General features: G+C 52.2%; 1 protein-coding gene across 3 annotated transcripts in view; it reads left to right on the forward strand.

Moving 5' to 3' along the window:
• Window positions 1–13,321, forward strand: part of GAS7 (growth arrest specific 7) — a 220,054-nt gene that overhangs the window by 155,361 nt on the left and 51,372 nt on the right. For all 3 annotated transcript variants that reach the window (XM_058559717.1, XM_058559716.1, XM_058559718.1), the window contains one exon: window positions 9,199–9,279. In XM_058559717.1, the coding sequence (XP_058415700.1) occupies window positions 9,199–9,279 (81 nt within the window). The remainder of the gene's footprint in view (window positions 1–9,198; window positions 9,280–13,321) is intronic.

Consider the following 13,321-nt stretch of genomic DNA (forward strand, 5'->3'; position numbering starts at 1 on the left):
TTACAGTGAGGAAACTGAGGCTGAGTACCAGGGCCCTTCAGTTATACGGGGTGGACCTGGGATTCGAACATCTGTCTGACGCCAGCACCTGAGCTCTTAGTAACACACCTAGGCTGCCTCAGAATATCTGAGGGGTGTTTTAAACACCAGGACCAGGTCTCAGTTCCATTTCTTTTCTTTCTTGTGCTGATGGAGTCCCGGTGTCCCTGAACCCTCCTCTCCCTGAGAGCATGAGGAGTCTCATGGCCCAGGGGAGCGCCCTGGGGCCGTCGGGGCTGTGTGCACTGCCTGCGGCTCCTATACACTGGGAACTAGGGGGGCGGGGGGGCGGCGTTAGCTACCACCTCTCGCCACCCCTTCTCCCCCTGCCCCACGCTTGATTCTTGCCGTGCATTTCTCACTGCAGACCTCAGGTCTCCAGGGCTCAAGGTCTGTTTGCTGAAGCTCAGGAAATAGACTCTGGGGCCCAGTGGCCGCAGGGATGTCTTTCCAGACTGCCTGAAACTAAGGGTGGCCCAGACTCACAGCCCTCCCGCTGGGGCTCAGACCTAGATGATCCTGCAGAACGCAGATCTTTGCTGGCAGGGCCCTAGGGCGGGTGTTTGCGAAGAGCCTTTGTGTCTATTTGCCGAGAATCCACCTGCTCTGTCCCTGCCAAGGGGGTCCCAGCCGTGTGTGAACAGGGTCAGGGGGTAGTTGTGGAAGCCCCCATGGGAGGTGGATCGGCTTGAAGCTTTCCAAGCAAGAATCTCTTCAGTCGAGCTGTTCCTCCTGGGTGTCACTAGACCACTCGGGAATCATCTTTATGCCCACAGGGTCTGAAACCAGCATGAGGGAGTCTGGTTCCCGAGCTGGGGGCAGGAGGTCATCGCCTGGGCACCCCCTTCTCCAACCCTGCCTGAGTGGGACATCCTAGACGGCTCACGTCTCAGCTCTTGGTGATGGAGGTGGTGCTGCCAGTGCTGCCTGCAGAGTTGTGGAGACACCTAGACGGCCCCTGCCCCACTCAGGCCACATTCCCCAGCTCCTGCTGCTCCTTTTGGAGGGGGTTCGGGAAGAGCCCAAGCTTGTCTGGCCTCTGGAGGACTGACAGGCTGGATGGGGAGAGGCAGCATTCACAGATGACACATCTAGGGTGCCAGACGTGCTGAGGGCCTGTGGTGGCTCAGTCCAGGAAGCCTGCTCCGAGGCAGGTCCCTGCTCAGAGGCAGCCATTGGATCATATCACTTCTCTGCTCAGAGCCCTGCAATGGCTGTCCCTACATTCAGAATAAAAGCCAGAGTCCTTAACAATGATCCTTAAGACCCTAGAGCAGTGAATCTCAAACCTGGGCATGTATGAAAATCACCTAGAGGCTGTGTTAAAACCCAGATATCTGGGCTCACCCCTGGGGTTTCTGATTCAAAAATGGGTGGGGCCCAAGAATTTGCATTTCTAGCAAGTTCCCAGGTGATGCTGATGCTGCTGGTCCAGGTACCCCACTTTGAGAATCACTGCCCAAGATGATCCAATTTGGTCTCTGTTACCTCTGACCTCTTCTTCATCTACTTCCCTGCCTACATCCTCTTCAGCCACACCATCCTCCCTGAGCCCCTTGGAGATGGCTGACATGTTCCTACCTCAGAGCCTTTTTACTTTCTCTTCCTCAGATATGTGCCTGGCTTGCTCTTCTGGGGGTAGCGAGCTTCCAACACGGCCCCCAAGATGCCCACCTCCTGGCACTCCCACCCTTGTGAGTCCCTCCCACATGCTGTCAGGGTTGGTCTGTGTGACCAGTAGAATCTGAGGCTAGGTTATAAATGACGTCGTGGCTTCTGCCTGCTCTCTCGCTCTGGGGGAGGTTAGCTGCCATGGTGTGAGCAGCCCCGTGGCAAGCAACTTTGGCTCTGGCCAGTATCCACGGGGTAAGCCATCTTGGAAGTGGCTCCTCCAGCCCCAGTCAAGCCTTCAGATCATGCGGCTCCCGCTGACATACTGACTGACTCATGGGAGAGCCTGTGCCAGAACCACCAGGCTAAGCCAGGTGGTTCTCGCTCCCAGATTCCCAACCCACTGAAACCAGGTGATGTAATAAATACCTGTTGATTTAAGCTGCTAAGTTTGGGGTAATTTGTGATGCAGCAATAGATATTTAATAATAAATGTGTCTTTCTCAGTAAGGCCTGCCTTGGCCACCCTACAAAATCACATGCCTTTAATATACTTTTTCTCTCTCTTTCCTGCTTTATTCTCTTCAGCACATCCCACCATCTAAGCTGATGTGTGTTACTTATTTATTACCTGTCTCCTGGCATGACTCCCTCCCTCCACCCCCATTAGAAAAATTTTAAATTTTCCTTCACGGAAATTTTTGTATATTGATATTCAAAAATAGACAGAATAGCATCATGACTACTAGAATGTAAGCTGAAGGAGGAGGAGGGGGTTTAACCTGTTTATTCCCTGTGTCTCCTCGGTGCCCAGAACACTGCCAGACACAGAGTAGGCCCTCAAATATAATAATATATGTTAATAATATTATATCTAATAATGTAATTTATTATGTTAAATAGTTATCATATTATGTTTATATTATAAATATTTATGATAATTTTAATTTTGAAGATGGCTCTCAAATAGAGAGTGGTGTCTGGATTACAACAGCACTGTTTTGCTGCAGCTCCCAGAGCCCCAGCACAGAGCCCAGAGGGATTGGTGTAGCCAGCACGTGGTGGCCTTTACTGTCAGACTGAGTCCCAGCTCTGCTGCTTCTCACTGAGGCCTCAGTTTCTTCCATTAAAAAAATGGAAATGATAGCACCCATTTCGTAGGTATTTTGCAATCAGTGAAGGGGATACCTCGTGTGGAGGGGTTTGGGGTAAGCCAGGCACACATGGATGTTCAGGGAGTAGAAGTTTCTTTCCTGCTGAGAGTCCATAGGAGGTCAGATTTCATTTAATTTCAAGAAGGGCTTGAGAATGTCCTGGGTGATGATCAGACCCCTACCTGAAAGGTGATTGAAAAGCCAGGGGCCCAGGAAACCCTGGTACGTAGTGGGGGACCAGAGCCTCTGCTGCTGAGTTTCCCAAGGGAGAGATGCACAGGACCCTCCAGCGCTGACCCTGCTTCCTTGGCTGCTGCAGCTTGCATTCTGAGGAGGCCGGCCCAACGCCTGGACCTGGGCACGGGGGCTCCTGTGGTTCTCCTTGCCATGGAGAGCAGGGCAGCCCGCTGGCAAACCATCTGTCTAGGAAAACCCGAGTACAGCACAGCCGACCCTCCTGGTGAGGAAAACTGGTTCCAGGAGAGAAGCCACAGCTGGGGCCACCACCAAACAAGGGGAAGGAAGAGACAAGAGGTGAGGGGAGGAGAGAGAGAAAGAAGCAGAGAGTATGAAGAGGAGGGGAATGCAGGAACCTTGGAGCTGAGCCAGGACGGGAAAGCCTAATTCCTCCTGGGCTGGTACCTGTGGTTATTTCACCTGATAGCCACTGGGGACAGCAGAGAGCCACCACACAACCAAGAAAACTAACGGATCAGGAGCAGGAGTCCACTGGTGGGTGGGCCAGAGTGGGGGCTGGGGGAGGGGGAGGAGGGGGAGGGGCCTGGCTTACACGTGGGCCCAAGGCAAGTCACCATGACCAGTGGCCTAGGTCCAGGGACTCCCTGTGGGTTTCCCACTGGAAGCCAATACCTCTAATGCAAGCAGGATGTAGTCTTCAGGAGAAATGAAGTCCAGACGTGACTGTTTAAATTTGATAACTCCTGTCTTGCTTACTGTTTTATTATTATTAATATTATTACTACTACTACTACTATTACTGTTATTTTAAGGCGGGGGCATCTGGGCTCTGAAACCAGATTTACATAGCTTTCCACCTTTCAACTGTACTCTCTCTTTAAAAGTTTTATTCTCCATGGGGCAGCCGCTGTAATCCGGCTTGGGGAAATTGAAATTCCTGGCTTCTAGCATTGATGACTAGAATAGCAACCTCCCTTGGGCCGGTTTGACCCACAGTCAGTTCATTTGTGTGTTTCTGGCTCCCCTGGTTTCCGCAGAAGAGGTCTGAATTGAGTTAGAGTTGCCTTTAGGAAAAAATGTGTTTCTCATGAATAGGATTGAATGGCTTTCCAAGAGCAGGACTCATTTCTTCCACTCTGACCTCACTGTCCCCCCCTAGAACCTGTGGGGCCTGTATGGCAGCGACTCTGTTAGTAGGCATCTGGGTGGTCACTTAGAATGACCTGGGACCCCAGGAACGGAACCCCAGAGAATGCAGAAGGGCCTCGGTCCAGGGTACCTTGGGTGCTGAGCTGCCACTTCAGTTTGCTTTGGCTTGGTCAGGGAGCCTGGTGTGCTATAAATAGATTAGGGAGTCTTTTATTGGGAAAGACCTGGAAATGGCTTCCTCCCTGTGGATGGTGTGGTTATCTGGGGTGATTTTCCCTGCTGCTGGTGAGGTCACTCAGCCAGAGCCCCGGGGGCTTTCTCCAGATGTCCATCTGGCCCTCCGGGCCCCCTTCCTGCCCCAGGCTCACAGTGGCTTTCTGTTTTGGGTCGGTCAGAGCTGGCTGAGACAAGGCGGTGGGCTGGGCTGAATCCTTCAGGCGTCTGCACTGTCTCTGATGGAGCCCTGGTGGAGGCTGGATAGAGAGATGGCAATACTTACGGGGAGAAGGGACTGCAGCTCCTTGTGAGGGACCCAGGCCAGCGAGTACAGGGCCTCCATCAGGACCAGCATCTAGAGCGGGCTGCTGACTACACGTCAGCATCTCCCTGTGATTTCAGAGCCTCCTCCTGCAGACCCCTGAGCTGCCTGATGCCACCCTGGCCCCTCTACTCTGTATTTAGGATTCCCAGTGGGGAGGCAAATGGACTCACAGTGCAGCTGCACCCCGCCCGCTCTTTGCTCTCGGCACATTCCCATTAGTTGCCAGAGGACTTTGCTGCGGTGGTTCCCTTCCTGGAGCGCTCGAGGCTGGAGGAGGAGGGACGGGGAGCCGTAGCTTCTCTGCTCCTTAGTAAGTGTCTTCAGTGTATCCCCTGCTGTGTATCCCCGTGCGGTGGTGTTCTGCAGGCGGTAGCACACAGGAATGGATGAACGGGTGAGCGGACGGGAGGACGAGTCTGTGCATGAATTGGTACCCCCCTGCTATCTCCCTGAGATAAGATGGCAGAGTCCTCACATCTGCTGCTGGGTTTTCTTTTTCTTTTCTTTTTTTAACAAGAGAACAAATTCACACTTTTATTTACAGTCATGCGTTGCTTAACAACCAAGATACATTCTGAGAAATGCATCATTGGGCGATTTCATTGTTGTGCAAACATCATACCTATACAGTATGATTCGTAATCATAATCATACTTACACAGACCTAGATGGTCTAGCCTACTACACATCTAGGCTCTATGGTAATAATCTTAGGGGACCACCATCATATATGCGGTCTGTCACTGACGGAAACATCGTTATGCGGTGCATGACTGTATTTACTTTTCAGTGAGTTTAAATCTTTGAGGGGCACAGTATCACACAGACTCAGTGGCCTTAGCAAGAAGATGGCTTTGGAATCTGGCAGGAACCATGCTGCTGTTTCCATGGGCACAGGTTCCCTCTCCCCACCTTCCTCTGGGTCTGTTCCATTTGCTGCCAGGAGTCACCGTGTTGTTCTTTGCTTTGTACATATAAGCACATCTCTTGCCCAAACAGAATTCAGTTTCACCTTGGGCATAAACACCTTCAGGATTAAGAAGAGCTGTGGGTTTCCTCTGGTTCTGGAGGCCCTGCCTATAGCCAGCTAAAATGCCTTGGACCATGGCCTTCCAGACATATTTAGAAGTCCAGCTTCCAGCAGACTTCCACAAGCTCCAAGATGGTGGAAAGAGCTGCCGGGTCTTCTTTTGAAATCAGGTTGGTGGCATTTGCCTCCGAAGGAGTGGAAGCAACAGCACAACGCAGATAGTTCTCTGAGGACCTTTCCCACTTTCAGGAGAATGGGGCTGCCTGTTTATCCCTGGGGAGAGGAAGGGCACATCAGATGGGAGTCTACATTGTGCCATCCAGTGTCCATGCTTCCATTCGGCCATCTGTCTAGGCGTCCATTAAGTGAGGTGCTCTGTGTGAAAGGGGGAGCTAGCCACAGGTTGGGACCTCTGGGAGATAAGACGGATGTCAAGGTTAAGATCTGTGCTGTCTGAGAGGTAGGGCAAAGAGCTGATTCCCTTGAAGGAGCTGGATGCAATGTGTGTGTCGGGGGTGGGGCTCTTAGGTCAGGTTCTCAGACAGGTTTATGTTCAGGAGCTTCAAGAGGGAGTGTGCTCCAGGGAGCAGCCCCCGGGGAAGGGAAGGAAGCAGCACTGCAGTGCAGTCACAGGGTCCCAGCCAACCCCTTGGGGAGCTCTGAGCTGATGGCTCTTTGGAATTGTTTGACTTGAGGCAAGAGAATTGGTGGGCCTTTGTACCCCCCACATTGACCAGCCATTGGATGTGCAGCACCCCCTATGCCACCACCCCAGGCATAACTTGGGCAAGGCAGGGACTCAGCTATGAACCTCTGCAGCTGGAGACACCTGGGTGGTGCACTACAGCATTTACTCTAGAGAGTTCGGGGGTTTGACAACAGGGGAGAGAAGCAATCTGGGAAGGCTGCATGGTGGAAGAGGCATTTTAGTTGGGACTTGATGCATGAATAAGATTCTGACATCCAGGGATGGTGGCAGCAGGAGGTTGTAGGGGTGAGTGAACAACTATAGCAAAGGCATGTTCCGAGACAAGCAAGTGGAGTGAATGGGGCTGGAGTGATGTCAGTGGGAAGTCAGTCTGGAGAGACAGACAGGAGTGCTGTTCTGGAGGGCTTGCTGGGGGGAACAGGAGGTGTTGTGCTGTGCTGGAAAGGAGTCAGCAAGGGATTTTCACTGGTGAGCGAGCTGTGGCGAGAGTGGGGCTCCAGGGTGAGCAGTCCGCTAGTGTGTGTGGACTGGTTCCTAGTGAGGAGAGACAGGAGGTGGGGAGACCACTCAGGGGTGAGATGGAGAGGAGGAGAGGAGGAGGGAAGAGGTGGAGGGGCGCCTCCAGGCCCCGGGCACTGGTGAGATGTGAGTGCTGGGACGTGGAGAGGAGCTGGTGCAGCAGTGGAGGTTGCTCCCTGGAGCTCCAGGGGCCGGGTTGGAGAGGAGAGCCTGAACTCGACCCTGTGGGCTTGGGGGCAGCAGTGTGGCCTCCAGGGGGTGCCCATCAAGAGGCGGAAAGGCCTCTTCATAGAGGGGACTGAGGCCGTGTGGCGCGTCTGCTCCCTGAGGGAGCCTGCCTCACTGTTTTCTCACCTAGGTTCCACGCGTTTCCACATCCAGCTGGCTCCTCTGTTTAACTCTGATGAGGCGCTTACTGTGTGCCTGTGTCGCCCTAAGCACTTTACGTGTGTTCATCATTTAATGCTCTTATAACCCTATTTAGGTACCATTTTTATCCCCATTTTATAGTTGAGAAAAACAAAATACAGGGCTGGGTGACGTCCGAAGGTCCCTCAGCTGATGGGGGCCAGGCCTAGAGTGCCTTCCACTGCCCTTGGGCTCTGGGCAGGCGGTGGTCTTCACGGTGGATGCTCCACGTCCTGGTGCTCTCAGCGCCAGCCCGCACCCCTCCTCCCTCGGGGAAGCTTCTGAGCCTGCTCTTCTGGTCACCCCTCCTGAAAGACCCGCTGCTCTCTCGTTCCTGGTCACATCCTCCCTGCTGCTTCCCTCACTGCTTCCTCTGTTCTGTTCTCTCTCCCTTTAGACACGAAGGGACCATATTACCACCCAACTCCTGAAACCATAAGCTCCTTAAACCCAAATGATGGGTTTTAAGACCACTGATCAAAGCGGAGGGCAGGAGTATTGGGACCTGAAAGACCAGTTAGCCCAACCTCTTCATTCTGGATGAAGAGTCAGAGGACCAGAGAGGTAGTTTGACATGCCCAGGGTTGCACAGCAGATTAGAGGCAGAGCTGAGGCAGAGAGCTGAGACTGAGGAGTCTCTTGACTCCTAATTGAGAGCAGCCATTGAAACGTTGTGCCTTTTTCTGTTTTTAATTTTTGAGACAATGGAATTTTCAGTAATAGCATTTTTGATGAAATAATGTCATATCCATATATTGGGGTAACTTTAAAAATAACTTGATGCTAAAAGCTTGTGGATGGGCATTTGGCATGAAGACAGCGACTACCTTGGGTGGATGCTTTTATTGGTCTCATTTTACAGAGGAGGAAACTGAGGCTCCGAGGGGACCATTAGCTTGGCCAGGGTTAGCTGGCGCTCAGAGGCAGAGCTGGGATTCGGGCCGGGTAGTCTGGCCCTAGGCTTGCTGCTGTTAATAGGTCCTAACCACTGTACTATGTGGCCCCTTTAATGATTTTGGAAAGATATTCACAAAAATCAATACATGGAAAGACTACACAGTATGATTTTGTTTTGTTCTAAAGATGTACATATGCCTAGAAAACGAGTCGGCGTAGAGATACCACAGTGACCTCCACACTGTAGGATTATGGGGGAGATCTTTTTCTTCTTTGTGTTTTTCTACGTCATCAAATTGTATCTAGTGAGAAAGTATACTTTTTATCACCAGATAAAACGGTGAAATGCGTAGTGTTCAGGGGTGGTAATATAGCGGCACTATTAGCTTTATTTCTGGCTGGACCGTGTTTCTGGGCACCGAAGGAGGAAGTGGCCGGTCAGACGCAGCGGTTGTAATTCAAACAAGACCTGGAATTGTAGAATGAGGGGGGCCTTTGGAAATCCCCCCACTTGACAGAGGACAACGTCTCTGTGCAGAGTCCAGGCTGGGCTCCTTCCTCTGTGCTTTGGCGTTTCAGGGGACAGTGGGCGTTCGGGGAGAAATGCCCGATTGGCAGCTGGGGTGCCATGACTAGAGACAGAAGTGGAGATGCGTGAGTTGGCAGCCTCAGGGGACAAGAGAGGGGCATGGGGGACGTTTGAGAGGATCCCAGCCAGAAGGCCACGTCTTCCTGGTCCCAGCCGTGTGGGGAAGGGTCCCCGGCAGAGAGAAGCTCTGCTGTCACGGGAGGCAGGAAGGGAGGCTCCTGCTTCCAGGGGAGGGAGGGGACCAGCCAGGCCTCTGTTTTCCCCGCTCTGACCGTCTAGTTCTGCCCTGTAACACTCTGAGCTTCTGCCTGTGAAATTCTCAAAGCAATTGTGTCTTTTTCTTTCTTTGACCAGAGACCACCTGGGAGCGGCCCAGCAGTTCTCCGGGGATTCCAGCCAGCCCTGGCCCTCACAGGAGCTCTCTGCCTCCAACAGGTACTGTGCACTCACTACTTCGGGGCACCCGGCATAGGCCACACACCTGACTTCATCAGAAACGCCAAGACTCTGGATCCCGGGGTCTGACACCTGGCTAGGGATCTTATGGGCCAGACCTGCGGAGGGGTCCCATAGCCTGTTGCCCCCCAGGCTGGTGTCCCTCTGGCAGTGCCGGCAGCAGCTCTGGTGGACTCCCCCTCACTCCCTCTCAGGTGCCTAGGCAGAGCAGGCTGCTGGGTGAGGTGAGGCGTCAGAGCTCCTACCTGTCTGCCAGTGCAGGGACCCCCAGCGAGGGCAGAACTGCTCCACACGGTTCCAGAAGGCATCGAGGAGTAGAAGTTAAAGGAGGCAGATTTTTACAGGGCAGCTTTCAAACAGAACATTCTGGAAAGGAAATGGGATTCCTTGTGAGGAAATGAGATCTCTGTCTGCAAAGGTAATCAAGTGCAGGTGGTCGAGGTAGATTTTCTGGTGGGAGGTTTGTTACTCTTAGGAGACACATCTAGTTCTGAGATCCCAGGAGGCAGGTTGCAGGACACACAGCTTCTGAGTTCTCGTGGTTTAGGCCTTGTTTTAAATGTCACCTCCTCCAAGAAGCCTTCCCTGACCACTTAACTGAGAGTCCTCGCCCATCACTCGGGATCCCAGCAGCGTGCCGTTTCATTGCCCTCGGAGTTCTTCTCCCAGTTAGTTGTCTTTCTCCCGCACTCGACTGTCAGCTCCCTAAGGGTGGGGACGGTGTCTCTCTCTCCTTTTCTTTCATGGAATCCTCAGTCCCCAGACAGAGCCGGGCCTCGATGTTGAGTGAATTCACAGATGTCTCCACAATCATGTGGTGTGTGGGCCCCATTTGTTGGTTTTCGTCTTTAGACATCAAACTGGAGGCCAAGCCTGGAAGTCATGGTTGGGGTTGCAGCCTGGAGTTTAGACATTGATAGCTTTGAAAATGTGGCAGATGGTTGTAGCTGGACAGGGCGGGGAGGGAGGGGCAGCAGCAGCATCCTCAGCTCATGTGGAGGGGAGGGGAGGGGAGAGCCTCCGTAACTTTCACGGACACAGTTTACCTAATGCATCACAGGGAACCAGAGGCAAAGCTAAGAATAGTCACAGGACTCTTGAACCCAGGATCTGGGGGAGGGAGGGTGGGCACGGTGAGAGTGGGCCCGACCCCCACGTGTCGTAATGGGGAGTCTTGAGATATTCTCTACCCGCTGATACATTCAGAAATCGAAGTACGATCGAAGTATATTATTTAGGGATATGAAAATTGCCAGCTGAAGAACGCAGAGCCAAACTGGTGGGAAAATAGACCCTTGGAAGATCAGCTGAGATATGGGAGCGGGGATGGCTGGGTGTTTCCTACTGAGAGTTCTTCTAGGCTTTTAAAATGTTTTTACTGATGTTTTATTTATATTATTTTTAGTTAAATTTTTTAAAAAGAAGGAGCCCCCTGTGGGACAGAGAAATGGGGCACTTAGTCCTGATTTCCCAGGACTGGGGTGAGGGCTTCATGCTCAGCCCAGGTCCCCAGGAGTGGGCCCGTTCAGCCTCCCTAGCTGCTGTGTGACAGTAGGCAGTTCCGGGCACACTGCCATGTCTTTTGTGGTTGTTCTTGTGTTTTTTTCACAATAGAAATGCCAGCGTGAATAATGTGAGGTGTGGCCCTCTATCCTGGCTGGCTCCAGTGGAGTGGTCCCTGGAACAGGATGGGACAGCGACACAGCAGGGGGAGGCTTGGGCGTGTGGAGGTGACAGGTGAACGACCACACCTGCTGCCTGGGCTGGCCGGGGAACTTGCCCTTTGAGTCAGAGGGGTCACCTCTCCAAAGCCGGCTCTCCTTGGCACCATCCCCGGAAGCCTCCTGTCCCCTCTCCACTCTTGGTGGGGACTGTCCCCAAGAGGAGGGCTGGGAGGAGCTGGCTCAGGCCCCCTGGCCCAGAGGCCTCGCCGTGACAGATTCTTGCCTTCACCCGACAGGCACAGCAAGAGCCCTGTCCACCCTGCGCTGAGCTGGGTGCTGGGCTCTGAGGGGGGCGAGGCAGGAGGAAGACTGGTGGAGAGGGTGGACAAGTGGGGACCACCAGGGTGGCCAAGGCATTAGATGGAGTGTGTGGACACCGACTTTCCCTCCTCTGCCCCCACCCCAGGGGCCAGGGCACCCGTTTCCCACGTCCGTGGGATCCTAGGTCTGTCAAAGACGTGGCCGAAAACATGAAATATGTAAGATATTCCTTGCATGTTCTTATGCAAGGAATTAAAGTAGGGCAGTGTGACGGACAGCATGACTGGGGAGTCAGGGACGGCCTCAGTGAGGAAGTGACGTTTAGGTCAGGCTTTAATGAAAATGAGAAGACGACTATGTGTGTGGGGTGGTGGTGTAGTGTTCTAGGCCAGGAAACAGCTAGTGCTAAGGCCCTGGGGCAGGAGTGACCTTAGCATGTTTGAGACCACAAAGCAAGCCAGTGTGGCTGGAGGGTGGGGGACAAGGAAGAGAGTGGTAGGCTATGGTGGGCAGGCGGTAGTCAGCAGGGGCGGAAACTATCCAGCTCCCCAGTCTGGAGGAAGGTGTTGAGATTTCATTTTGAGCATGATGGTTGGAGTGGCGGTAAGAGTGAAATGCAGTGGAGGTGTCTTGTCTTCATGAGAAGCTGCCTCCTTGAAGCAGCCAGGCAGCACTTGGCTCTGTCAAGGCTGTTTTTGCTTAGCAGTGGTGGGGTTGGGGGGAGTTACCTACAAGATGGGTGGGGGGTGAGGGCAGTGTGGAAAACTCAACCACATTTATTGACCACAACCATGCCATATGGTCGCTCCTGAAGAAGAGCATGGGACATCAGGTGAGAAAGAATGTCGGCGGGAATCACAAATTAACCCAGCCAACCCGAGCTGAGGCAGCTTCCCCTTCGTAGAGACAGGGGGCGAAGAAGGCCCTGGGGCTGTTGTACTTTTGGGTTGTAGCTCCCTGAGCTTTGGGAGAGGGTTGGAGGGGCCACCACGGACAGGGCTGGTTCTTTCTTCTGAGTGTAGGTTTGTCGGATCCCAGAGGCACAGCAGCCAGGTTACCAGCTGGGGACAGAGATCTGGAAACATACCCAGGGACCCCCACAAACTGGGTTCCGCACTTTGAATGTTGGGTGCTAGTTAGGGTCAGCGCTGGGCAGGGACTTTCCCTGCATGGCTTCCTCTGATGTCACCAGAGGTATGGGAGCTGTGTATATGCAGTAGCTTTAGCAGAGGTATTTAATGCCAGGCTTTTTGGGTGAGGACCATGTAAGTCAAGTTTAAACCTGAACAGAATACCTAAGGATCTGTTCAGTAACTGTTGCAAATATTAAAAATCATCTTTGGGCTGGTTTAGTATGCAGTGTGGCAGCAATGATTTATAGAGAGAGAAATAGTAACAGTGAGATGGAAGGAAAATGTAAGTGAAAAATGAGCTTCTGGGAGCGTCATGTATGAGTCACTGGGTAGAATGAATGACAGTGTATTTTTTTACGTTTATATCCTCTCCCAGTATAGAGCAGTGCTGTCTGTAGAACTTTCTGCGATAATGGAAGTGTTCCATATCTACACTCTCCAATATGGTAGCCACCAGCCATATGTGGCTGATGGGTACTTGAAATGTGTCTGGTGTGCCTGAGGAACTGAATTTTTAATTTAACTTAATATTTTTTTTTATTTTGGAATAATTTTAGGGTTACAAAAAAATTGTAAAGACAATACAGAGAGTTTTTCTATACGCTTCACTCAGTTTCCACTAATGTTAATGTCTTACGTAACTGTGGTACATTTGTCCAAACCAAGAAATTAATGTTGTACATTATTATTCACTAAACTAGATTTCATTGGATTTCACCTATTTTTCCAGGATTGTCCTTTTTCTATTCTAGGATCCAGTCCTGGATACCACATTGCATTCAGATTTTATTTAATTTGTTAAAATTTAAATAGCCACCTGTGGCTAGTGGCTACCCCATCAGACCGGGCAGGCAGGTGTGGAGAGTGAATTCCTTTCTGAGCTTCTGGGCCTGGGACGTGCAT

The sequence above is a fragment of the Diceros bicornis genome, chromosome 18 (assembly GCF_020826845.1).
Source record: "Diceros bicornis minor isolate mBicDic1 chromosome 18, mDicBic1.mat.cur, whole genome shotgun sequence".
Classification (NCBI taxonomy): Eukaryota; Metazoa; Chordata; class Mammalia; order Perissodactyla; family Rhinocerotidae; genus Diceros; species Diceros bicornis.